This window comes from Panthera uncia, chromosome E3 (assembly GCF_023721935.1).
Source record: "Panthera uncia isolate 11264 chromosome E3, Puncia_PCG_1.0, whole genome shotgun sequence".
Lineage (NCBI taxonomy): Eukaryota > Metazoa > Chordata > Mammalia > Carnivora > Felidae > Panthera > Panthera uncia.
Window position 1 is genome coordinate 29876548 of NC_064815.1, and position 27797 is coordinate 29904344.

Consider the following 27797-nt stretch of genomic DNA (forward strand, 5'->3'; position numbering starts at 1 on the left):
TCCTTCTCCTCTTGGAAAAACCATGTGCCCATAGATACTATTACTTTATGTCATGGCTGGGTATTAATTGTATCCCAGCGTTTCAGTGAAACTTCTAATATTTCAGTGACGTGCACATGGTACACCCGTTCCTTGTCCCCTCCTGTTCGTGGGGAATCTCAGTGCCAACACGAAAGATCTCAGGGCAAGCAAAGGACCAGGGATCCAGGACGTAAACACAGCCCGCTACTCTAGGCTACACCTTCCCTTAATCCCTAACAGAAGCGAAGACAAATGGAAAATTGGGTCCCAGGTCCAGGCGGTCAATCCCCTCCACACAGCGCCCTCTTAAGCATCAGGTAGGGTGGAGACATTCGAGACGTCCCCTAACATGTGGGCGCTTAGACTTATGGGAAACAGAGTCCGGGTATTGGTCCCGCTCCCGAGCCGGACTCCCGTCAGGCGCACCGCCGGCGTCGTCCTGCGCATGTGCGACTCGCCCTGTGTGCGTGTTCGCGCACGCGCAGTGCCGCCGCGCCGCTCTCGCTTCCTGTCCGTGCCCAGGTCACCGCTGGCCGTGCTTCCCAGGCTTCGGCCTCAGGCGGGCAAGGACCCCGGGGCCTGCGGGGCTGCGCGCCGTCCGTCCGGGCCGGCACCCAGCGGGCGCAGAGCTGTGCGGGCCCGGCGGAGTCTCGAGCGGAGACCCCCCCAAGCGCGAGCCCCGGAGCCCGCGGGCTGGGCCGGAGGGGCCGGGCGGCGGCACCGGCGGTGCAGGGCGGCGGGGCCCGGGCCCGGCCCGTTTGCACCCGCGGCGGTTCGGCCGAGGCTCGCGGGACGGCGAGGTCCCAGGCGGCCGATTCGGGCCCCGGGACGGTCGTCGGCCCGAAGTGAATTTGTCCCCGAGGCCCAGATCCGGCTCCTCGGGAACGGCGGCCCCGGGAGGCGCCGCGCCAGCTCCGGAGCCCTCGGGAGCCTCGGGGCAGCTCGGCAGGTCCCGACGAGGTAGGTCGTGGGCTTTCGGGTCTCCAGGCGGTTGTGCATCTTGTGGGCCGCGCAGCAAACCGAGGGCGCGAGCGGCGGCCGGGAGGGATGGGCTCTCCCCGGGACTCGCGGGGCCCAGGTTTCCTGGGAGCGCAGGGGGTCCCCGCGTGGGCTGCGGACGTTCTGTGTCCGCTCCGTTCTCCAGTCCCAATACCCCTTGCTCCCGTGCCGCCCTCTCCGGCTTCCAAGCGGGTCTCTAAGCGTCCCTGAGCACCTGTGCTGTGTGCTCTAAGTGTGTGCCGACCGTGCTGGGCTCTGCCCTGTGGCATCCGCCAGTGTAGTGCAGGACAAGCCTGCGAGGGTTTGCCGCTGCTGCCGCCGCGGCCGCTGGGGTGACAGAGGAGGAGGTTGGGCCTGAGAAGGGAGGTGGCTCTTGCAGGGTGACCGAGTCTATGGGTGGGATTGTGGATGCGACTCAACTCCTGCGCCAATGTGCTTCCACTCTGTTAAAGTTTTCTTCTCACGTCCAGTGATAACCTAGTTAAGTTAGATAATTTAAAAACAAAATCATGCCTTGATCATGCCCATCTGTCCCGTTTTGGAGAGCTAATATTCTCTGTCCCTCTGGATACTTTGATTTTAAACAGTTTGAAGACACAGAAAATTTGTAAACGGTGTAAGGGGAGATTTTTTTTTTTTTTTGGCAACATTAATGAAGGCAAACTATTTGAAAAAGGAGTGAATATTTATATTAACCAACGAGGGTAACCCATCTAAACATCTCCTGTGGGGTGCCTGGGTGGCTCCATTGGTTAAGGGTCCAACTTCAACTCAGATCTTGATCTCATGGTCTGTGATTCCGAGCCCTGCATCAGGGTCTGTGCTGACAGCTCGAGCCTGCTTTGGATTCTGTGTTTCCCTCTCTCTCTGCCCCTCCCCTGCTCATGCTCTGTCTCTGAAAAATAAACAAACATTAAAAAACTTAAAACCAAACATCTCCTGATATGTGGGAGTAACAGGTATGCTTTGTGTTTCACCTTTATCACGTCTTTAGCTCCTTGTAAGTGTTCACAGGGTGTCATTTTATGAGCTTTTCTTTGGCGGTTACTACGCAGGATGTTCCTGCCTGGGCAGGCCAGATTACCCATGACTTCTGTTATTTCTTTCTCCTTCCCTAGGTCCACTGTTAACAGTTTGTACGCATTTCCAAGAGCAGTAGAAAATGAATGAGTCCCAGGTGAGCTTTCCTATGTCTGTATATGTTCTCTTACTTGTTTTTTTTAATGCATTTTAGGAGGTTTATATGGTTCCAGATTTTACAGTGGGAATGTAGAAATAAATAAAAGACATCATCGTGTAAAATAAAATTGTTAGGATTTGGATCGGCACCCAGAGTCCTTGTTGAGTTTATGAGTGTAGATGGTGGGCTACTTCAGGGCTGTGGGGGTAGAGCTACAAATATTTTTTTTAATTTTTTTTTTTAATGTTTACTTTTGAGAGACAGAGAGACAGAGCTTGAGCAGGGGAAGGGCAGAGAGAGAAGGAGAGAGAGAATCCAAAGTAGGCCCCAGGCTCCGTGTTGTCAGCACAGAGCCCGACATGGCGCTCGAACGCATGAACGGCGAGATCGGGGAGATGATGACCTGAGCGGAAGAGGTTTAACTGACTGGACCGTCCTCGTGCCCCTATAGCTACAAATGTAACTGATGTTCCTGACAGTTACAGAAAAGGAAGAGTACTGCCCATTACGTGATTTGTATTGACTGTAAGAAGAACCCAGTTTGTTACTTGTGGGTTTTAAAGATTTCCCAAGACTTGAAAAAAATTTTCTTGTTAAAATCGAAATAACCAGGGATAGCTTTCCCGGTAACAACCTTTAATGTCATTGCAACACGTGGCTTATACTTGTAGCTTATCTGAGCTGAGGGCCTGCCCAGGGAGAAATGACATGCACCAAAATGCTGTGATCCAGCCAGACATATTTTCCCTGCTACTGTTTAATCCAGGGGTAAAAGCGAAGTCCTGAGGAAATGGCCTGTTCGTCCTTCAGATGCTTCTGTTACCGTTTATTCGGGTTGTGCCGTAAATGGTACAGGAAGGTATTCTCTAGTAAATGTGTCCTCACGTCTGTTTCTGTTTCAATCCTCAGCGTTTGGGTTTTGTCCTCACCGCTCTCCTGAATGTGGTGGTAAAGATTAGCATTGACCTCATTACAGTCAAATCCGTTGGGCGTTTTCCAGCCCTTACCTCACATCACGATGTGTTTGCTGTTGACCTGTTACTTACAAACGGATACTTTCTCCTGGGGTCTCTTGGTTCTTGGCCTCTAAAACAAGTCACTTGAAGTATTTCTGTAAATACCTTGAGCTGATGAGGAGTCTTTGAAAGAGGGGGTGGAGATAGCCCACATTATCTCTCTTTTTTAATATATAATATCTGGTGTTCAGAGGTTCACAGTTTTCTGAATGTTTTGGGTTTGTTCTTTTCAATCAGGATACGCGTAAGAGTCCACATGTTGTGGCTGGCCGATAAGTCTTCTAAATTTTTTTTTAAATGTGTATTTATTTTTGACAGGGAGAGAGACACGAGCGTGAGCGGGGAGGGGCAGAGAGAGGGAGACACAGAATCCTCTGTGTCAATGCCTCAGAATCCTCTGAGCTGTCAGCACAGAGCCCAACATGGGGCTCAGACTCATGAACTGTGAGATCATGGCCTGAGCCGAAGTCGGATGCTTAACTGACTGAGCCACCAGGTGCCCCTAAATTTTTTTTTTTCATGTTTATCCATTTATTTTTGAGACAGAGAGAAAGAGAGAGATCTCGAGTGGGGAAGGGTCAGAGAGGGGTGGGGGGAGAGAGAGAATCCCAAGCAGGCTCCATGCTGTCAATTGTAGAGCCCCACGTGGGACTCGATTTCACGAGATCCCACGATCGAGATGGTGACCTGAGCCAAGACCAGGAGTCAGACGTTCAACTGACAGAGCCACCCAGGCGCCCTGTCTTTTAAATCTTTCAATAGTAGCTCCCCCTGTGTGTCTCTTGTGTTACTTTGTAATTTATGTTTTGAAGAAATCGGGTTTATCCTTAGTTTCCCATGGTCTGTATCACATTGCTGTCATTTTAACTTTCACACTTTTTTTTTTTTTAATTCCCAGTAAGTTTTGTAAAATTGGTAGTTAGCTTGGGAAGTTTACCCACTTACGTTCAGTTCCTTTGGCAAGACTTTGTTCCTCATGACCCTTGTCTACTTTCTCCTGGAGGCCGTGTTCTAAGCCTGTCTTTTTTGTGTGTGATGTTAACCTCCCATTGGCTGATGTTCATTGCCAATTCTTCAGGGGAGACAAGGTGATACATGCCGCTTTACCATTTCTTCTTCATTTACTAGCTAGAATACTTTTCTAAAGGAAAGCATCTCTCAAATCGTTCTGTGGTTCACACAGAAAAGATAATTTCCACAATACTGAGTAGGCTCCTGTGCAACAGGAATTTTGTTTGCGTGTTTCGTTTTGTTATCATTAGCTCACGGGTTTAGACGCGTTTTAAGTTTTTCAGTACACTGAAGTTGTCACTCTATTTGGTGTCTAGTTGGATCTGTCTTTGACCAGAGGAATCTCTTCAGATTGGTTTCTGAGTCTTTTGAAACATCCCCTATATATTTGATAGCTTTCGTTTTTATTCAGCATTTTATTTTGAAAAAACTTCAAATTGCACAACACTTGCAAGGATCGTACAAAGAACTCCCGTGTTCCTTTTGCCCAGATACTCCAGATTTTGACATGTTCCCACATTTGCTTTATTATCTCTGTGTATATATGTATTTTTTTTCTGAACCATTTGAGAGCGGATGTCATCTGTCACGTCCCTTTTCAGATTGTGCCTCCTGAGATCAAAGATACTGAATTCAGGAAATGTAACTTTGATATAATATTTTTATCGAATCTGTAGTTCACCTTCTGATTTAACAAGTTTTCCCAGTAATTTCCTTTATAGCAGTTTTTTATTTCCAGTTAAGCGTCTGCTCTTGATTTTGGCTCAGGTCGTGATCTTGCAGTTTCTGAATTCGAGCCCCCTGTCTGGCTCTGTGATGACATTGTGGAACCTGCTTGGGATTCCCCCCCCCCCCCCCGTCCCTCCACCGCTCATGCACACATACTCCCTCTCTCAAAATAAATAAATAAACATTTTTTTAATAAGCGCATTTCCTGTAGACAGCACATAGTGGGGTCTTGCTTTTTTTTTTTTTTTTTTTTTTTTTTTAATCCAGTCTGACAGTTTCTATTAATTGGGCTGCTTCGGCCATTTACACCTAATACAATTATTGGCATAACTGGCTAGGTTGTAGTCCATTGTCTCTGATTTCTAGTTGTCCCATCAGCTTTGTCTCCTCTTTCTTCCTTGTCTCCCTTCCTTTCGACTAATTGAATTTTTTTTATGATTCCATTTCACATCCTTTGTGGGGTTGTTAACTATAGCATGGTTTTTATTTCAGTGGGTGCTTTAGGGTTTGTAGTATGCAGCTTTAATTCATCACAGTTTCTCTTGAAGTGATGTTCTCTTTTGCTTAGCATGCAGGAAGCTTATGGTCCCTTCCATTTGTCCCTTCTGGGTCCTTAAACTGTTGTTGCATTTTGCTTTTACAGGCAGGATCAACCCCGCAGTACATTGTGATTGTTATGTAAACAGTTATCTTTTAAAGAATAAGGGAGAATAGCATAGTTACTATTTTTTCTGAAAAAATCCAGATTCTTATTTTCTGTCATTTTCCTTCTGCCTGAAGGACTTCCGTCACCTCTTCTTCTAGTTGGTGATGAATTCCTTCAGGCCTTGTATGTCTGAAAACGCCTTTATTTTTGCTTTGGCTTTTATGTCAAGGGAGCTATGCTGGTTTTTCTCCTGTGCTTCAAACCTGGTCCTCTGCTGTCTTCTCGCTTACGTTGTTTCCAAGAGAAATATGATGTCCTTCTCTCCTTCCTTCTCTTTATATAACCTGGTTTTTATTTGTTTTTCTTCCTCTTGCTGCGTTTAAGTTTTTAAGTTTTTATTTACTTATTTTCAGAGAAGGGGGTGGAAGGGGCAGAGAGAGAGGCAGAAACAGGATCCCAAGCAGGCTCTACACTGTCAGCACAGAGCCTGAGGCAGGGCTCGAACTCACGAACTGGGAGATCATGACCTGAGCTGAGATCAAGAGTCAGACGCTTAACTGACTGAGTCACCCAGGCACCCCTAAACTTTTCTCTTTGTTTCTGGTTTTGAGCAGTTTGATTGTGAGAGGTCTTGGTATTGTTTTCTTCATGTCTCTGTGCTTGGGGATCTCCTTGAACTTCTTGGATCTGTGTGTTTATGATTTTCGGCAACTGTGAGAAATTTTTGATCATATTTCTTCAGCTATGCCCCCCGTCTCCCCGTCCATCCGCCCTGCATGGATTCCTCTTACCTGTATGTTCCGCCACTTGAAGTTGTCCCACAGCTCACTCACACTCTTCATTCTCCTCAAACTCTGTTCTCTCTGGGTGCTTCATCTTATATAAGCTTCTGTTGCTGTGCTCTGAGTTGGCTGATCTTTTTTTCCGGCAGTGTGTTCATCTAGTCCGCTGTACTTTTCATCTCAGACACTGTAGCTTTTATGTGCAGAAGTTCATTCTGAGTCTTTGTTTATATCCTCCCTGTTCCCACTCAGATATTTTGAACATAAGGAATCCCGTTATAAACTGTTGTGTTGTGCTCTGGCGCTTATAACATCCGTGTCCGCTCTGGGCCCACTTTGGTTGATTGATGATTTTCTGTACGGGCTATACTTTCCTACCTGTTTCCCCAGTGTGTCAACCGTCCTCACCTCTGTTTGGGTTCTCCCTCCCTGCTGCAGGGCTGGAAACTCTCAAGGCAGTAACCACAGGCCTCACCTTGTTTATTTCCTGTCTCTGATTACTGTCCATGATCATTGCTTTAAGATCAGCGTCTTGGAGACCACAGCTTTGTATATTCTGTTTTTTGGTGTCCTTTCAGGAGGGAGGGTAAATCCAGTCCTTCTTCATCTTGGCTGAAAGCAGTCCCAATGTCTTGAGTCATAGTTAGAAACCTTTCCCCGCACTGGTTATGGGGAAATTCACCCATAGTTTGTGTTTGTTTGTTTTCTGTGTTGCTGAATATTTTACATTTAGATCACTGATCAGTTGGACTTTTTTCTTTTATGGTGTAAGATACGGATGCTGTTTTGTCCATGCCCAAATGACTACCGTTACTCCAACACTGTTTATTGCAGTCAGTTCCGTGGATTATTGTAAAGTCTGTTTTTAGACTTGGTGCTCTACGTCACAGACACATCTCCATTCTCGTGCTGAACCAAACCATTTCATTCATAAAGGTTGGGGTCTTTTTTTTTTTTTTTTTTAATATTTATTTAAGTAATGTGGGGCTTGGACTCACAACCCCAAGATCAAGAGTCTCATGCTCTTCTGACTGAGCCAGCCAGGCGCCCCATGAAGGTTGTGTTTTAAAACTGGTAGGGTTAGGCCCCCTAAACTGCTGCTTTCTTTGGAGATTTTCCCAATTGTTCTTGATTTCTTCCCCTCATATGAACTTTAGTGCCAGCTTGCCTAGTTCCAGGCAAAAGCTTTTTTTTTTTTTTTTTAAATGTTTGTTTATTTTTGAGAGAGTGCAAGTTGGGGAAGTTCAGAGTGAGGCAGACAGAGGATCAGAAGTGGGCTCTGTGCTGACAGCATAGAGCCCAATTCAGGGCTCGAAAACACGAGCCGCAAGATCATGATCTCAGTAGAAGTTAGACACTCAACCGACCGAGCCACCCAGGCCCCCCACGAAAAAAGTTTTTTGATCTTTTTGTTGGGATCACACATCTGTAAAGTAATTGGGGGTAACTTGCATCTTTGTGTTACTGAGTTGACCTGTGCAGGAACAAAGCGTCATGCCATTTGTTCAAGTGTACCTCTGTGTCCTTCGGGACTGTTTTTAAAGTTTTCCTGCTATAGATTTTACACATTTTTTTTTTAATACATGAAATTTATTGTCAAATTGGTTTCCATACAACACCCAGCGCTCATCCCAACAGGTGCCCTCCTCCATGCCCATCACCCACTTTCCCCTTTCCCCCACCCCCCGCCAACCTTCAGTTTATTCTCAGTTTTTAAGAATCTCTTATAGTTCACCTCCCTCCCTCTCTAACTTTTTTTTTCCCCCATGGTCTTCTGTTAAGTTTCTCAGGATCCACATAAGAGTGAAACCATATGGTATCTTTCTCTGTATGACTTATTTCACTTAGCATAACACTATACATTTCTTATTAACAGTTTTATCTTTTCTGTTGCTCTGTAAACTGTACGCTTCTTTTTACGTAACGAGGGTTTTTGGCTTTGTTTTGTTTTTTTGAGATTTTCTTTTTTCTTTCTTTTTTTTTCTTTTTTAAGTTTATTTAAGTAATCCTTACACCCAGCCTGGGGCTCAAACTCACAACCCCAAGATCAAGAGTCGCCAGCTCCTCCCATCGAGCCAGCCAGGCACCCTGAGGGCTGTTGCTTTCTGTGTGTTGATTTTATATCCTGTCATCTAACAGAATTCTTTCATTGAGTTGGTTTTGTTTTTGACTCTCTGAGTTTTCTAGGTGTAGTGTATCACCTGCAAATAATAGTTTCACTTTTTCTCTGTTGATTGTTATGCCTCTGATTGTTTTTCTCCAATCGGAGGTAGCACTTTGCCCCGTTCCCGATCTCACTGAGAATGAGTCTAGTGTTTGTCCATTAAGTAAAACCCCGATTTTAGAACTGAGAAGTCTCCATAAATACACATGTGCGTGCGTGTCCTCATCTGTGTAAACTTAAAAAGCATACATGTGCTTGTGTGTGATTGAGATGGGTACGTGTATGCACGTATCACACGTACTTTGCGCATCAGGGTACAAGAGTGTGTGCGTGTATGCAAGTCCGTGCTAGTGAAGTATCCATTTCTGTTTTCGTGAGGAATTTTTTAATCACGTATGTAGTTCAGATATTGTCAGGTGTTTGCAGCATCTTTGTGGAGATCAGTCTTTTCTTAGCTGTATTATAATGGCATGTTATGTCAGTGGCTTTTCAAAGATTAAACAGGTCTGTGTTTTTGGAGTAAGTGCCGCTTAGATATTATATGTTACCGTTTCAGTCTGGTGTTGGATTCTGTTTGCTGATATTTCGTTGTGGATGTTTGTGTTGATGTAAGAGATACCGTGTAATTTTATCTATCCTATTTATTGATCGATCGGTCTTCTAATCCTGGTACTCCTTGCCGTGTGGACTGAGGACCCAGAAGGTTCTTACTCTCCATGGCAGTTCACAGGCTCACTCGGCCTGGACCAGCTGGGACGCCCTGCTCTGGGTGGCCAGTCAGCTCAACTCTGCAGTCTTGGGCAGTCTCAGCCGTGGCATCCGGATCAGTGTGGTTTGAACCCTTGTTGATGCACACTTTGTAAGTGATATAAACCCCTTGTTGATGAAGACTTTGTAAGTAGCAGGGCCGTGGGGCACATTTGCTGAGCGCTTCTCTTCTGAAATACGAGTTCAGTGTTCGCGGTCGGCCGAACTACTCCTGGCAGCAACTCTGGAAACCTTCTTCCCTCCTCCGTTGGGGCTTCTGTACCCCCTGTTCGGGCTGGGGTGGAAGGGTATCTCGAGTGTTTGAAGGAAAGTGTTCCCTTTGATAAATCAGTTGTCCTGCTTCGCTGCAAATACCTTTATAATGTCTGCACGCCTCAGTGATAGCTTGGCTTCATATATGGTTCTGGGTTCGAAATCCTTTTTCCTTCACAAGCAGTGGGCAGTTCTCTGTGGGTTTTTCTCAGGTGAGAAGTAGAATGGCAGTTCCCAGGGGTACCTAAGGGTATTTTTTCCACCCTTGTAACTTTTTAGGATTTTTTGTCCTTAATTTTTCCGCTTTGGGTATTTTGTCAGGAAATTTCTAGATCTGTATTTTCCTCCCAGTAGTCCTGTTTGCGAATTGGATGGCCCCTTTTGATGCGAAGGCTTACTTGATTCTTCAGCTCAGGTATCGTTTTCAGTTTTTTGTTTTTTTTTTTTGTCGTTCGTTGTGAAAATGTCAGATCTGTCAGATTTGGCTTTCATATCGCAAGCTTTATCTCATCATTTCAATTTCTAGTTATCGGAGAGATTTCCTAGATTATATATTTTGTGTCCCATTTGTTATTTAAGCCTGTTCCTTCGGGATTTAAAAAAATTCAACAATTTGGTCTTTAATCTCTAAGCATTTTGTGATGGCTGTTTTTAGGAGAATGTCCTCATGTTATGGAAGCAATATCCTGCTTAATTTGTTAAAAAATATAAATCAGTGGAAAAATTGTAAGTCGTTTCCTTTATGAAATTGATTCCATTATTGCTGACCAGCTCACCTTGATGCTTAGCTTTTACTTACTTGCTTTTCCTCAATTGGTGAGAATTCTTGATTTTTTTAATTTCAATTTTTGAGAGAAAAATTCCTAATAGCTAACGTGAATATATTCACCTAATGACCCCATTTTGCGCTTTCCCTTGTGGAGGGGAAGTCTGCGGAGCTCTAGAAGTTAGTGGATTAGCGATACGTGTTTTAGGTAGATATCACTTCATTTTTTTCTTCCAGTGTTTTTATTGTGGTAAATTACACACGACATGAAATTCATTCACTGTTTTAACCATTTTAAGATACCCAGTTGGTTGGCATTAAGTACATTCACATTGTTAGGCAACCATCACCATCAACCATCTCAAGAATACTTCTCATCTTGCAAAACTGAAACTCTGTTCCGCATCAGATAATAACTCCCCTTCTCTCCCAGCCCCTTCAGCCATTCTCCTTTCTGTCTCTGAGTGTGATTGCTCATTTAAGTAGATTCGCACACTGTTCGTCGTTTTGTAACTGGTTTATTTTCAACGAGCATAGTGTCCTCAGAGTTCGTCCATGTTGGAGCAGGTGCCAGGATTTCCTTTCTTTTTAAGGCTGGGGATGACTCCGTTGTACATATGGACCACATCTTGCTTATCTCTTCGCCTGTCGGTGGACGCTTGGGTTACTTGTGTGTTTTAGCGACGGTACGTAATGCTGCTGTGAACATAAAAGTAGCTCTTTGAAGGCCCTGCTTTCAGTTCTTACAAGCGTACACTCAAAAGAATTGCTGGATCCTATGGTAATTCTATTTGTTTAGTTAATTTTGAGAGAGAGAGTTGGAGGGGCAGAGAGAGAATCCCAAGCAGGCTCCACACTGTCAGCTCAGAGCCCGACATGGGGCTTGAATTCACGAACTATGACATCATGACCCGAGCCAAGATCAAGAGTTGGATACTTAGCCAACCAACTGAGCCACCCAGGCGCCCCTGGGAATGCTATTTAGAAAAGAATTTTGTTTTTAATGTTCATTCATTTTTGAGAGAGAGAGAGAGAGAGAGAGGCAGAGAAAGAGAGAAACACAGAATCAGAAGCAGGCTCCAGGCCACGCCTTCCCTGCATCAGGCTCTGTGCTGACAGACACTGCCCTCAGGAAAATCATCCGTGTCCAACACGGATGGAGCTCACGGATGTCCTGGTTTGCCCGAGACCGTCTTGTTGCACCTGTATTCCTTCTGGTTTAACATTTACCCCACACGGAAGTTTTTGGTTTGGACGGTGAGCGTGTGGCCACCCTAATTACAGAGGCTCTGAAGTGTGTGTGGCCGCAGTGCCCGCGGCCAGAGCGTTCTTACCATCCGACCCTCATCTGGCTGCTGCGTGCACTGAAAACCGGGAGCCACCCAGGCTGCTCAGGTAGGGCTGTGGTTAATTTCCCTTCACTTCCGCTGCCGACAGGGAACCCCGGGCCCTCCCGATGGGCCTGGGGATGCTCCAGGGCTCCATCAGAGTCCGCCCTCCTCTCTTGCGGTGCCCAGCGTGTGCCCTGCGTGCAGCTCTGTGTTCCGCAGCTCTCAGTTCTCCTCTTCTCGACCCCACATCTCCGGAGTCTCCTCAGAGACGCCTGCTCTAGGTAACAGTCTCTGTTTTTATATTGCTTTGAACTGGACTTTGAGAGGATTTCGTTTTCTTTTCGAGGCTGGAAAGTGTGTACCTTCGGCGTCCTCTCCTGAATTGGAATCAACTCTTATCGTCAGAAAGCTGTCCTTGGGGCACCCGAGTGGCTCAGTCGGTTAAGTGTCTGACTTTTGATCTTGGCTCAGTTCATGACCTCACGGCTCGTGAGTTCGAGCCCCATGCCGGGCCTTGTGCTGTGTGGAGCCTGCTTGGAATTCTCTCTCTCTCCCTCTCTCTGTGTGCCTCCCCTGCTTGCGTTTTCTCTCAAAATAAATAAATGAACATTAAAAAAGGAAAAGTGGTCCTGGAGAAGGGTCTTGGTCTCTTTGCCCTGTTCTTCCCTGCCAGCCTGTTCAGTACTGATGCTGTCTGTTTTCAGGCATTGGTCCTTTTTCACGTCCGCATCTTTCCCCCTGAACCCCGTGCAGTACCCCACCACCCCTGTGACGCCAAGCCTGGCAGCATAACATTCAAAGTTTGTTGTTGTTGTTGTTTTAATTTTTTTTTAAACATTTATTTATTTTTGAGACAGAGAGACAGAGCATGAACGGGGGAGGGGCAGAGAGAGAGAGGGAGACACAGAATCCGAAGCAGGCTCCAGGCTCTGAGCTGTCAGCACAGAGCCCCACGTGGGGCTCGAACTCATGGACCACGAGATCATGACCTGAGCGGAAGTCGGCCGCTTAACCGACTGAGCCACCCAGGTGCCCCAACATTCAAAGTTTGTTAAGGCACTCTCCCTGCGATAGACCTCACCTTGACGTCTCGGGCGTTCGTCAGCACAACCAACCGTGTCGCTGCAAGAGAGGGGTATTTGAGATGCGCTGTTTGGACCAACACAGGGAGGAAGTAGAACACTTAGCCACATGGGTGGCCCCAGGTAGCCCCCGTGAGGGTCAAAGTCCAAGATGAAAGAGCTGAAGCAGGAGGTGCGTCAGGCGGGAAGGAGGAGACCGTGGACGGGCCCTATGCGCACCCTGTGAAGAGGGGGCCGGAGGCCCCGCTAGGAAAGGTGGCCGGAGAGAAGGCCAGGGAATCCGATGCTTGTCCATTTGTGTGGTGTTGCCCTGGCAGGAGCTTTACTCACCTCACGTCCCCCAAAACTCAGCCCACTGGCAGAATGGGAACTCCGTTGGTTTTCTGGTTTGGGGGTTTGGTTTTTAGGGGGGCAGTTAAAGGAACCAAAGACAGGGGCACCTAGGTGGCTCAGTTGGCTAAGCGTCTGACTTATGCTCAGGTCATGATCTCACGGTCCGTGGATTCAAGCCCCAAGTTAGGCTCTGTGCTGACAGCTCGGAGCCTGAACGCTGCTTCGGGTTCTGTGTCTCCTTCTCTGTCCCTCCCCTGCTTGTTCTCTCTCTCTCTCTCTCTCCCTCTCTCTCTCTCACTCTCAAAAATAAATAAACACTTAATAAAAAGGACCCAAAGACAGTATATTTCCAGTATGGTTTGTTTTATTGTACAATCCGTGACATAAAGTCAGATTTTCAGTGTTCATAGTTCATTTTACTGGCGAACTTGGTCAGCTCCTGTGCCCACACATCTCCTCCGTGTTACCGGTTTCGATCACCGTGCCATTACAGGGACCAGTGTCATTCAGGGATGTGGCCGTGGACTTCACCCAGGAGGAGTGGCAGCAGCTGGAGCCAGAGGAGAAGACCACCTACCGGGACGTGATGCTGGAGAACTACAGCCACCTTGTCTCCGTGGGTGAGGAGAGCCTGCTGTCCGGTTGCTGCTTTGGGGGGCGGGGTGGGGGGCCTGCCAATTTAGTGATTTTCTTCCCTCAAGTTTGAAGAAATAAATGATAGGACCATTTAACTCTCTTTGGGCTCCCGGGAGGCTATTTGTCTGTTTAATCCTCCATCGAAACGTCTGGATTTTGCTAAGGTGCAAAACCGGGCACTTGATCAGGCAGCCTCCGAGGCAGCATCTTGGACTCAGAGACCTGAAAGGTGTGCAGCCGGTCCCAGCCTGCCTCCATTCCTCACTCACAGGGTACGACAGCACCAAACCGAAAGTGATCCTCAAGCTGGAGCAGGGAGAGGAGCCGTGGGTAGTGGAAGGTGACCTGCCGTGTCGGAGTCGTCCAGGTACGTCAGGAGCATGTTACGGTTTTAAACATGGTGGCCCCAGACCCCTGGGAGTCACTGAAGGCAGCTCTGAGCCCAGGCGCCCGTGCAGGCTGCTTTCCTTTTGCATTTGATTTGCACTTGTGGGGAACCTCCGCGTGAGCCTGTGCTAAGGATCCGGTGCCTTCCTCCTACCTCCGTCTCCCCCCTAGTAACTTAGCCTCCCCCCAGTAGCACAGAATTCCTTTGTTTTCTGGCATTCAGAAGTCTAGGAGAAAAATTAGCTTGAGACTCTCACGTTCATTCTTTCTGTTTTTCCTTCCTTGCTATGAAATGCCTTGGGCTGGTTTTCTGCCCATTTCACTCCCTCCTCTGCACTCAGCCACCAAAACCTGTCCCCTCCCTGAGCTGCTCCGCCGAGGGTGCACCTGTGCTCTGTTTGGTGGTGCTGAATGCAGGCCCTAAATTGTTGAAAACGGACCTCTGTGCTTTGCAGCCAAAATACAACACAGACACAGAGTTCGGGGTAAAGAGGAACAGTAGTTGCGTCGCTTTGCCGGCCAAAGGAGGCTGCAGCACGCTGTGGCCTTCAAAACTCCAAGCCCGCCAGGAGCAGGGCACTGGCGGTTTTATAGGGAAATACAGGATCTAGCGGGTCTCGACAGAACTGTACATGCCGCCAGCATCGCTAGTCTTCGGGGGGGTGACGGGTTCCTGAATGGGCTGAGAAGAAAGGAGAGGAAGACAGGAAGAAGGTTACTTTAAAATTGAGCTTCGGGGGGTGGCTCAGTTGGTTGAGCATCTGACTTCGGCTCAGGTCGTGATCTCACGGTTTGTGAGTTCAAGTCCCACATCAGGCTCTGTGCTGACAGCTCAGAGCCTGGAGCCTCCTTCGGATTCTGTCTCCCCCTCTCTCTCTCTGCTCCTCCCCTGCTCACTCTCTGTCTTTCCTTCAAAAACAAGTAAACATTAAAAAAAAAAATTAATGGGGCATCTGGGTGGCTCAGTCGGTTAAGCGTCCGACTTCAGCTTAGGTCATGATCTCGTGGTCCGTGAGTTCGAGCCCCGCGTCGGGCTGCGTGCTGACCGCTCAGGGCCTGGAGCCTGTTTCGGATTCTGTGTCTCCCTCTCTCTCTGACCCTCCCCCATTCATGCTCTGTCTCTCTCTGTCTCAAAAATAAATAAATGTTGGGCGCCTGGGTGGCGCAGTCGGTTAAGCGTCTGACTTCAGCCAGGTCACGATCTCGCGGTCCGTGAGTTCGAGCCCCGCGTCAGGCTCTGGGCTGATGGCTCGGAGCCTGGAGCCTGTTTCCCATTCTGTGTCTCCCTCTCTCTCTGCCCCTCCCCCGTTCATGCTCTGTCTCTCTCTGTCCCAAAAAATAAATAAAAAAACGTTGAAAAAAATTAAAAAAAATAAATAAATAAATAAATAAATGTTTAAAAAATAAAATTAAAAAAAAAAAATTAAAATCAAGCTTCAGGGCACCTGGCTGGCTCAGTCAGAGGAGCACACAACTCTTGATCTCAGGGTTGTGGGTTTGAGCCGCACACTGGGTATAGAGATCACTTAAAAATAAAATCTAAAAAAAAAAAAAAAAAAAAATTGAGCTTCATGGAAGCATTACTGCAGCCATTTTGATCTTTGTTCAACTTTATACTTACTATTTATTTTGAGAGAGAGAGAGAAAGCATGGGTGAGGGAGGGGCAGAGAGAGAGAGAGAGAGAGAAAGAGAAACCCACGCAGGCTCCACGCTGTCCACGCAGAGCCCGACGTGGGGCTTGAACCCACAAACTGTGAGATACGACCTGAGCTGAAGTCAGACACTTAAACTGACTGAGCCACCAGGTGCCCCAAGATTTAATAAATATTTTAGAGCTTCCCCTGAAGCATAGATAGGTTTTGAGTGTAGCCAGCGCTGAAAGCCACATTGAATGAACAAGGGCATGAGCACAGGCTGGTGGTTGGGAATAAGTGGGCATAGCCTGGCTTCCTGGAGCAGGAGGTATTTTTGGAAGACTGGCAAATTGCTACTTTGAGTATATTTGTGAATCCAGGTAATTGCAAAATCTTACTGGTGAATGATAAATTCTCTGTTTTTTCCTATTGGTCTTTGGGGCTTTGGGGCCAGGGATGGTGTAGATTTCTGAGCACAGAACTGTCGGCCATTGCACTGATTGTGGATGAGAGCCGCTAATGATAATAGCTCAGAGGCTCCAAAAACTTGTAAGATACGCAGAAATAAAAGTTAATACTGTGGGGGCCACTTTAGAAATCTGACATTCAAGGTTTTGTACAAAATGAAACCTGCGTGTATGGAAACTCTTTGTTCTCCGGATTCATTTGGTGTTACGTCAGGGACATGACTGGTTTTAGGAAATTGAGGTCAGCAAGTTGAAAGGAAATTGATGGGCATTTGTTTCATATACTATTCTGAATGATTTGCATGCACTAAGTTGGTCCTTTCCCAGCCCGGTGGTCTGGGCATATTTCAGCTGTGTGAAGCCGCATCACAGTTAAATACCTTGCTCAAGTCCCAGCCAGTAGTGGTGGATTTGAATCAAGGTAGCCTCATCTCTGTCCTCTTAGCCGCCACGCTCTGTTGTGCAAATAAGTGCAGTTAGGCTTACGTAAGCCCGTCAGAACACTTCAGAGAGCCCATCTGAGCGGCCGGGTCTCTCGCCATCGGGTCCATCTTGCATTTCTTTCAGGCAGTTATGTGCCTGGAAGGAACTCTCCTTCCGGGTGAAGGTGAACCAGGGCTGGGGAGTCGGAGACTCCCAGGGGAGAGGGACTGGGGGGCAGGGGTGGGGGACTGTCTCTAAAGATGAGGAGATTGGAATTTTTAGAATGATTATTTGGATTTATGTACAGAGTAGAAAGGCAAAAATTTTGGAAGGGTCTGGGCTAGTGAGAACGTCACCATGGTAATCTAAGTGTGAAGCAGTATGTTACAGTTTAATGTAAACGGTGATCTCTTGCTTCCAAACGTAGACCATACTTGATTATTTTCTTTGAGTGTTCGTACATCAATTACTCTTCTTCTGCCGCCTGACCGATGTGCTCCAGATTCCCCCCACGTCCGCCCTAATCTAGTGCTCTTTCAGTGACATTGCCCTCTGCTCATCAAATGTCGGTGAAAGGTTTATTTCACCTTTTCTACCAAAGTTTTGAACATAGTTTGTGAAGTAATAAAGGTACTTTATTCGGTGTGAATTTATTCTCCCTTTTGTCTATAGTTCTCAGTCCTATCCCACTTGTCCCTTTCCTGTGTCTACCCCATCCCCATATGTGTGCGTATTTGTGTGTGTGTGTGTCTGTCTTGTAGGACAAACAAAGGGGAACAGACGATTGTACACTTGTGACTATTTTATTGCAGAGATTGGCCATACAGCCAGAGTCAGCCCGTTCTGTACCTGTTGTGTTCAGATTCACAAGGTTTGTTTAATTTTATTCCTTTTTAGAAGTCTGGAAAGTTGATGACCTGATAGAGAGAATCCCAGAAAATGGAGATGACATTTCAAGGCAGGCTGTTTCTGCCAACAGCAAAACCCCAAATGAGGAGAGAGAGGATGCGTTTGATACAACACATAATGTGGAAACAAGCCTTGTTCCTTCAAGCGTCCTATCTCACACTTGTGTCTCATGTGGAAAGAATTTAGAATCGACTTCAGAATTAATCATCAGTGACGGCAGCTATGCGAGAAAGAAACCCAGTGAATGTAGCGAGTGCGGAAAGATGGACCACGGAGACAAACCCTATGAGTGTAACCAAAATGGGGAAGGCTATTCTCAAAACGCAGAAAGTATTCTTCAGAACGTTAATCTTTTGGAGAAACCCTTTGAATACAGTGAATGCATGGAAGCCTTAGACAACGAAGCTGTTTTCCTTACTCATAAGAGAGCTTATATGGGGGAGAAGCCCTACGAATGGAATGACTCCGGGTCAGACTTCATCCAGATGTCAAATTTTAATGTTTACCAGAGATCACAGATGGAATTGAAGCCCTTTGAGTGCAGCGAGTGTGGGAAATCCTTCTGTAAAAAGTCAAAGTTAATCATACATCAGAGGGCCCACACGGGAGAGAAACCTTATGAATGTAATGTATGTGGGAAGTCCTTCAGCCAAAAGGGAACCCTCACCGTCCATCGGAGATCCCACTTGGAGGAGAAGCCCTATAAATGCAATGAGTGTGGGAAAACCTTCTGTCAGAAGCTACATCTCACCCAACACCTGAGGACTCATTCAGGCGAGAAGCCCTATGAATGTAATGAATGTGGGAAAACCTTCTGCCAAAAGACCCATCTGACCTTGCACCAGAGGAATCATTCAGGAGAGAGACCCTACCCCTGTAATGAATGTGGGAAATCCTTCTCCCGCAAGTCTGCCCTCAGTGACCACCAGAGAACGCATACTGGAGAGAAACTTTACAAATGTAACGAGTGTGGGAAATCCTACTACCGAAAATCTACACTCATTACCCATCAGAGGACACACACAGGAGAGAAACCCTATCAGTGCAGTGAGTGTGGCAAGTTCTTCTCTCGGGTGTCGTACCTCACCATCCATTACAGAAGTCATTTAGAAGAGAAACCCTATGAATGTAATGAGTGTGGCAAAACCTTCAATTTAAATTCAGCCTTCATTAGACATCGGAAGGTACACACAGATGAGAAACCCCACGAATGTAGTGAATGCGGAAAGTTCTCTCAGTTCTCCTATCTCACCGACCATCCTCCGGCTCCTTTAGGAGAGAAACCCTATGAATGTAACGAATGTGGGAAAATCTTCCTTGACGGTTCAGCCTTCAGTGGGCACCAGTCACTTCCGAAAGGGGAGAAATCCTATGAATGTAACATATGTGGGAAATTGTTCTCTGAGTTGTCCTACTACACTATACATTATAGAAGTCATTCGGAAGAGAAACCCTATGGTTGTAGCGAATGTGGGAAAACCTTCTCCCATAACTCCTCCCTCTTTAGACATCAAAGAGTGCACACGGGCGAGAAGCCCTATGAGTGTTATGAATGTGGGAAGTTCTTCTCCCAGAAGTCCTATCTCACTATCCACCATCGGATCCACTCGGGAGAGAAGCCCTATGAATGTAGTAAATGTGGGAAAGTCTTCTCTCGGATGTCGAACCTCACTGTACACTATAGAAGCCATTCGGGAGAGAAGCCCTACGAATGTAACGAATGTGGAAAAGTCTTTTCTCAGAAGTCCTACCTCACCGTGCACTACAGGACTCATTCCGGAGAGAAGCCCTATGAATGTAACGAGTGTGGGAAAAAATTCCACCACAGGTCAGCCTTCAATAGCCATCAGAGAATTCACAGGAGAGGGAGTGTGAACGTACTGGCTGTGGGGGATCTCCTGTGAAGTCAGAGCCCTCTGAGTATATCGAGATCCAACAAGGAGTCCAAGATCGGTGTCTGAGAGTCCGTGCTTCTGAATGGGGAAAATTCTTCAGGCACTGGATTCATCTTCACCTAATGTTTTTCACAGAGAAGAGTCCCTAAGGATGCAAGAAGAAACAGAGCCTTCAAAGCAAGACCCTACAACTCATCGGACACTAGATAATTTATACAGGCGTGAAACTTGATAACTATTTAATATTTATTTTGGAATTCAAATTGTATTTACATATCAGGGAATCACACCAAGGCGAGATCTGTCTAAGTAATGAATGTGGGAAAATCTGTTGTCTTGGAAATTGTTATACTGAAAGCCATATTTCTGATGTAAATTCACATGTTTATAGGGAAGATACCAGAAGCTATCAGCTCTGAATAAACCATTGTATAAAATCATCAGGAGTTTATAATGAGGACAGTACATATATGGCAGTTTCTATCATGTTTTAAAAATGTGTTCTATCAGTAATTCTATGCAAACTTGGATTTGAATTATTTGGGAAAAGGCAGTATTCTAATTGGAGTATTAAGGTGGCAAAATGTACTAACACGGGATTGTATATTGTTGGTGAAACATTTGATAAGTACCAGATAGTTAAATACATAATTTTCTATTTGTTTGAAGGTATTTACAAATGGGTTTTTCATGAATGCCCATCAATAAATTGTAAGCCTGTGGTTTTTATAACGTTTTCAACTACGTTTGAGCAAAAAAAGTTTAAAGTACTATTTTCATAAACTATGCATAGATGATTTGGAGTTAAGTCTGTGTCAGTGAAAGAGGGCCTTGCACTGTGTAGTCTGTAAGATACACACAAGCCTCATGCCATCCTGCATGGGTTTGAGCGAGCCATGTGCCGATACCACGTGATTCAGAAATTTCATCTCTACTTTGATTTGAATACTATGCCATTCTTCTCTGCACTGCTTATTCCCAGTATTTTGGGACAAATGCAGGTTTCTGTCAGACAGCTTTAGTTGATGAACTCAGTGTTCTTTCTCCCCTCATTCCTTGCTGGGAGAGTTTGGGTATCCACCGTTTCTTCACATGACATAGAGTGTGAATCCTGATTCGTGTAAACCAGTCACGAGAACTCTATTCGGACTGCCAGTAACTTGTTTATAGTGGTCACATGACCCAGTTCTGGGCCAACAGAATAGATGGATGTTGGCAAAAGGATAAAACATCGATCAATGGGTTTTACTACTCCAGGAACACAAAGGGGGTCATTTAATAATCAAAAATTAATTCCTGGACTACATCACATGGAAAGAAGTAATCTAGGATGCAGAAAAGTCATGTGGTGGTAAAGTCACCATTCGTTTATGTGCTTCACAAACTATGGATTTGAGAGGAACTTCCTTCCTTGGATGAAGAGTGTCTAAAACTACAAAACGGCAGCATGCCTAGTGCTGAAATATGCGAAGTTTTCTCCCAAGATTCAAAAAAAAAAAAAAAAAAAAAAGACAAGGTTATTTCCTGTCACTAATTGTATTCAGTATTCTGCAGAAAGACCTAGCCAGGAGAGTAAGGGAATAAAAGTAATCAGAGAGCATAAGGATTAGAAAGAATTAACACTTTTATTTGCAGATGATGTAATTCTGTACATGGAAAATTCTGAGGAAACACATGAGTAAGTTTAGCAAGGTCCGTGCATACAAGGTCATGATGCAAAAAATGTTTTAATATACCAGCAGTGAACATAAAAAGTGAAAAACTTAAAAGCAATACCACTCAACAATAGCATCAAAAATCCTCAAGTGCCTAGAGGGAAAATTACCCAACACCATATTTTCAAAAACTGTATCCAGGAAAAAAACAAAACAAAACTTGAGAGGGACTTATACGATTCATGGATTCCAGGACAGTCTTAAAAAGATGTCAATTATCCCCAAATTAATTCATAAGTTCAATGCAACCTTAAAAGTCCTAGTAAATTTTTTTATCAAAATTAAACTAATTCTCAAATTCAAATGAAAATTCAGAAGGCCAGTAATAGTCAAGGATATCTTCTGGAATAGATGGAACAGAAGAACTTACATTGCTTGATATCAAAGAAGACCTGTCATAAAGCCATAGAGATTATAATTGTGTGGTATTGGCACATACATAAACAAATTGACCATTGGGACAATAAAGGCTCCAGAAACACCTATACATAATACAGTCACTTGGTTTTTGATGAAAATGATAATCCAGTGTAATAGGAGAGATGTTCTTTCTAATAAATGTGTTGCCATTGCGTTTAATAACTTAATAGAAATGTGGATTGCAGATCTAAATATGAAATGTAAAATAATAAAGCTCTAAGAAGAAAACTTAGTAGACTATATGTAACCTTATAGCAAGCAAAATTTTTCTTACGATCCCAAAGTCACTGGGGATACCTGGATGGCTCAGTTGGTTAAACGTCTGACTTTGGCTCAGGTCATGATCTCACGGCTCGTGAGTTCGAGCCCCACGTCCGGCTCTGTGCTGACAGCTCAGAGCCTGGAGCCTGCTTCTGATTCTGTGTCTCCCCCTCTCTCTCTGCCCCTCTCCTACTTGTGCTCTCTCTCAAAAATAAACATTAAAAAAACTTTTTTTAGAAAGAAGATCCCAAAGTCACTGAACTATAAAATAAAATCAGTTAATTTGGATGTATTAATTTTTTGAAACTTCTGTTTATCAAAAGGACCCCACTAAGAAAGCAAATAGGCAAGAAACAGAGGGAAAAGATACTTATAGCTTATATATACAACATACGACAGCAGACGAGCATACGGGAGGGGTTGGTGAATGTTTTTGGAAGCGGCCAGATAATAAGTACTTGGGGCTTTGTGGGCTGGACAGCCTCTGTGAACATGTCTGTGTCCCAATAATACTTTGTTCAAAAGCACGTACAACAGCCCGGATTTGGCCTGCAGGCCATAGTTTCTAGCTGTGGATCTGTAACTTAAAAAGAGCATTTACGGGGACTCCTGGGTGGCTCAGTTGGTTGAGCATTCTTGTCTCAATTTTGGCTCAGGTAATGATCTCATGTTTGGTGAGTTCGAGCCCTGCATAGGGCACCATGCTGATAGTGCGGGGAGTGCTTGAGATTCTCTCTCTTTGTCCTTCCCACATTCTCTCAAAATAAATAAAACTTAAAAAAATTTAAAAGGAGCGTTTACAAATCAACAAGAAAAAAATAGAAAATGGGCAAAAAGATTGGGGACATCAGTTAAGAGGATATCCAGAGGATAATCATTAACAGTTACGTTATTAGTAATCAGGAAAACGCACATTTAAAATGCCATGTGGAACTACCACCCACCCTCTGAGATGGTTAAAATGAAAAGCATGAAAAAGGATCAAGTTTTGGCAAGGATGTGAGCCGTGGGAAGCGTGCCCTGCTGGAGGTATTGCCAACTGGTATGACCGTTTTGGAAAGCTGTCACTTTTGAACATGCATGTACCCTTTTAACCCAAACCTCGCAGATCTGTGCATTTATGACAACTAAAGGACATACTAGAGTATTCTTGGCATAAAACTGCAAGAAACAATTCTCTGAAGGCATGCGTGCAGTGGAATGAGTGAACCCAAGTGGTATAATTCACTGCAGAAGACTAGAACATTAGGAACAAGTGACCTAGAAGTACTTGCAATAATAGCTCAGTTTCACAGAGCTGAACGAGGGAATCCAGACACAGGAGCAAACATACTGTATGACTCCACCTACATAAAGTATAAGAACAGAAAAACTTTCTATGCAGTTAGAAATCAGGATATCCGTTAGCCTCAGGCAAGGCTGAAAATGGTATTTATCTGGTGCTGGTAATACTGTTTCTAAATCTGGGTGCTCAATATCTTGAGTGTTCTGTGCACTTAAGATATGTGTATTTTTCTGCATGTATATTATCTTGAAGTCCTGCATAATTTTGAGCAGGAAATACTCCTTAGAGTAGTTTTAATGGCAACTACAGAGATTTCCTACACTGTGACCTTAAAGCTTAATATAAAGTATATTTTAAGTAAAATATTTGAAGAGGTGACAGAGCCATTACATATTTTGTCATCCTTCCCTTTTGCATATATAAATGGGTCCGAACCGCCTCTTCCAATAAAGAACTAATGTGTGTAAACATTTCCTATTTTCTCAAGTTGTTTTTCACGTTCTGAATTCGGGATGCGTCTTCTGCATTACTGTCATAGAGGTGATCTTGCTTGGAGGTAAACACATAAAACGGTGAGTTTGACTTGATGGGAAATCGTATTTAGAAGGTTTCCTTTCAGCAAATGTAAGATACTCCATTGTTGGGGCGCCTGGGTGGCTGTAGGGTAAGCGTCCGACTTCAGCTCAGGTCATGATCTCGCATTCTGAGTTCGAGCCCCGGGTCGGGCTCTGTGCTGGCAGCTCAGAGCCTGGAGCCTGCTTCGGATTCTGTGTCTCCCTCTCTCTCTCTACCCCTCTCCCACTCACGCTCTGTCTCTCTTTGTCTCTCAAAGATGAATGTTAAAAAAAAAAAATTTTTTTTTTTTACAGATACTCTGTTGTTAACAGCACAAATGAGTGCATGTGAAAGAAACAGCCCAATTTTGCATCATAAAAAGGATGAGGACTTGGTGTGGGGAGGGAAGAGGGCTGGTTGAGCTCAGTGGCACAGAGGGGATGAGTAATGACATTGGATGGAGCAGACTATGTGCACGTGATTTGATTTCCCATTTAACCTACCAGGCAAAGCTTGCAGTGTAAACAGATGAACGCCTCGCGTAACGTGCAGTCATCAGAAAGTTGGGGCTCGGTGGTGCGGTCTCCCATGGCAGCTGCCGGTTCTCTCCAGTCTGTCGGGCTTAGCCACTAGGCATGTGGTCAGGCAAGGCCGTGACCCCCCTTCCATGCCAGCCAGAGCCTGCCTCTTTCATCAGGGGGTTGCCCCCCCCCCCCGCCCCGCACCATCCCCGCATTTACTGCTGCTCAGCTTGGGGTCAGTTAACTTTTCAGATTTTTTCCCTAAAGTCTCTTAAATATGCCAGAGACATTAACGCGAGCTCACTTACACCTGAGGGCTAAACTCCAGCCACTGCCCCTTACTCCGTCCCAAATCATGCCCAGTTTTGTTGTCCACCCAGGTAGGCCCTTTAATGTGAGGGCAAACGTGTGACCCATTGCACAACAGTGTTACAGTATTCCCCAAATTAAATGCTACAGAGGCCATGAAGAAATTCAACTAGTAGGTAACCCCCTGCCCCCTCAGTTGCCACAGTGGTAATCATGACAAAAAAGTAAATTCCCTGTCACGTGAAAGCAATCAAACTGCTGTAACTCCTGAACTCCTGTCAAAATTGGTGAACTAGTTGAATCGTGGACTTGTGAGCAGAGTATGGGGAGAAAATAATGTCAGTCCTCCAAGGGACGACAGGGCAGTTGTGGTCTCTCTGTGAAGGAACACAGTGAAGGGGCACCTGCTGAGCCCAGCTTCAAAACCGTGTTCTTTTCTCTACACGATCACCTGACATGATGCCAGTGGGACAAGAAAGCAAGCGCTGAGCTCAGGACCACAGGACAGCCCTCCAGCCTGGCAGGAGCCCCCCTCCCCCCCTCCCCCCCCCAGCTAAGCTTGCATGACAACAGAAGAAATTTGAGGTAGTTTAGTTTAAAAGTAAGGAAGGGGAATCCTTTTGTATCATGGTTGTCTGGGTGGGGTGGACACACGGGAAAGCCAACACCAGCTTTGCCAGCTTCGTGACGTATGGGTTCTCCAGAAACCTCTGGGAAGCGGAAGTGAGTGGCTTTTCCTGCAGGCAGGATTGCAGGGGCTCCCGGGAGAAAAGGAGCTCTGGCAGAGAGACATCTGAGACTTAAGCCACTAAAAAGCAGACTGGGGGCGCCTGGGTGGCTCAGTCGGTTAAGCATCTAACTCTTGTTTTTGGCTCAGGTTATGATCTCACGGTTCATGGGATTGAGCCCCGTGTCGGGCTCTGTGCTGACAGGGCAGAGCCTACTTGGAATTCTCTCTCTCTGCCTCTCTCTGCTCCTTCTCCGCTCGCATGTGTGCCCTAAGTAAATAAACATGAAAAAAAAGAAAAGAAAAAGGCAAACTGACGCACCTATGCTAAATAAACATCTTCAAGGAAACTAGAGGGTATTGGTAACATGAAGTAGGAGTAAGTAAAGAAGTGAAATGTTGAGTACGAACAGTATTCAGTGGTTCCGATGAGCCGGTGGTTAATGAGCTGGGAGATACTGTGTGTCAAGGACTGTGTGCAGGAGACCTCAGCAAGAATAATGTGTGCCAGGAAAGGGGTACAAACGTGGAGGCATGGGCAAGATCACAGGAATCTCCGAAGTGGTGGAAACTACAGATGCAGAGAAGGAACTACTTGGGGCGAGGGCTACTTAATTTCATATATTCGGGGGGGGGGGGGGAGAAACCAAAGAGACCTCAAAAGAACATCTGGTGCTCCAAACAGGAAAGATATGGAAATATCCACACTTCACTAAAGTGAAATGTAAGAATACTGAAGATAAAATTTTCTAAGTTTCTATAAAGAGGCCGTCCCTCAAATGGTAATGATTTGTCATCCTCCAGTATAAGGCATTGTGAGGAAGCAGGAACCAGATTTACTCTCCTGATTCAACTGAAAACTGGGACAAAATAAAGTCATGCCATGGGGACGGTGGGCACAGGAAGTGGTCCCCGTGGGTGCCCAGCGTGCTGCCTGAACAGACCTTCCAGGCCACAGTGGGGGAAGGGCTCCCCAAGCTGACAAACTGGAAGGCCAAGGACCTAGAAGGCACAGGGCTTTGTGAGCGGAACACAGGAGGGCCCCCACACTCCAGGGTCCTTGCTCTACAAGTAGAGGCGTGGCTCTGGCCTGGGGCGTGGCCTGCTGTGATCAGAGGGTGGCCAACGGGTGGCAGTTTGCCTTGATTCTAGGGGTGTGGGCGTGGTTGTGTCCTGGGGGCGTGGTCACTGCGAATCGTTGGTGTGTGTAACAATGAGTGGGGCGTGGTCAAAACTGGGGAGTGGTTCTGGGCGTGGTCGGCAGGGGGCGTGGCTCCGGCTGGAGAAGGGGTAGGTAGTTCCAGGGGCGGCTCCCAGAGGCCACTGACCGGGCTGCGGGCGGACACGAGGGTGGTGGGAAGTCCGGCAGGTCCGCGGGCAGGTCAGGAGTGATTGAGGCTTAGGCTTGAGGGCCAGGACTCGGCGTTGAGGGGGGTCGGGGAGAGGGGGGTGGGCGGAGTGGGAGGCGGTGCCTGGACAAAGGGCAGGGGCTCGGACCACCCAGCCCTCACTGCCTCGCCAGTCCTACCTGCCAAGCCATGTGGCTCCCGCTGGTCCTGCTGCTGCTGCTGCTGCTCCCTGTCGTCCCCGTCCCCAGTGCCACTGCCGCTCCCATCCCGGATGCCAATGCCAAAAGCCAGGACAGCCTGGAGAGCATGCTCCAAGGTTGCAACCGCCTCTTGTTGGAGTTTGTGGGGAGAGTGGAGGAGGAAAGGGAAGAGGGTGGGGGCAGACATCAAGAGAAGTCGGAGGGACACAAAGAAAGGGAAAGACAGATAAAATGAGGGTGCCTGAAGGACAGACGGAGTTAAACGACAGATGAAGGGCAGGAATAAGGAGGAAGTGGGACAGCATAGAGACAGGGGCCGAGATAAAAACAGGGGACAAAAAGGGGGTGGGCTTGGGCTGGTTCCGCCGTAAGGGTCCAAGGGTGGACAGGGAAGGGAGGGAGGAACAAGGGACCCAGCCTGGAGGGCCCTTGCTGTGGGACAGGGACAGCTGCCCTTCTACCCCGTGTTCTAAGTGCCTCCCCAGGAACTGCCACCGCACAGAGAAGCAGGGTCCCTGGCCGGGGAGCAACACCCTTTCCAGCCAGCACCAGAAAGCCCCTTCCTGGAGCCCAACCTGTTCTCCTTCACCAGGTGCTCAAGCTGGAGGAGACAGAGGGCCGAGGGTGTTCCCAAATCGAGTTCCTCACTCTGACTGTCCTCCTGGGTTATGAGGTGGCTGCCGTGGTGCTGCAGCCCCAAAACCCAGGCGGCTGGCCTGCGGCTCTGTGAGAAGCCTCCACAGCTCAGGGCCATCCACAGCCAGCTTCTTTTTTTTTTTTTTTTTTTTTTTTTTTCTTTTTAAAAAATTTTTTTTTTCAACATTTTTTATTTATTTTTGGGACAGAGAGAGACAGAGCATGAACGGGGGAGGGGCAGAGAGAGAGGGAGACACAGAATCGGAAACAGGCTCCAGGCTCCGAGCCATCAGCCCAGAGCCTGACGCGGGGCTCGAACTCACGGACCGTGAGATCGTGACCTGCACAGCCAGCTTCTTAAAGGAGGCCTGCCTGGAAAGGAGACCT

The 27797-nt window shown here is 46.4% G+C and overlaps 1 protein-coding gene across 1 annotated transcript; it reads left to right on the forward strand.

Annotated features, from left to right (window-relative positions):
• Window positions 1-508: 508 nt before the first annotated feature.
• On the forward strand, window positions 509-21256 carry RBAK (RB associated KRAB zinc finger). The gene is made up of 5 exons (XM_049638962.1): window positions 509-981; window positions 2139-2197; window positions 13574-13700; window positions 13988-14083; window positions 17526-21256. The coding sequence occupies exons 2-5, from the start codon at window positions 2183-2185 to the stop codon at window positions 19439-19441; spliced, it is 2154 nt and encodes a 717-aa protein (XP_049494919.1). The 5' UTR covers window positions 509-981; window positions 2139-2182; the 3' UTR covers window positions 19442-21256.
• Window positions 21257-27797: the final 6541 nt, after the last annotated feature.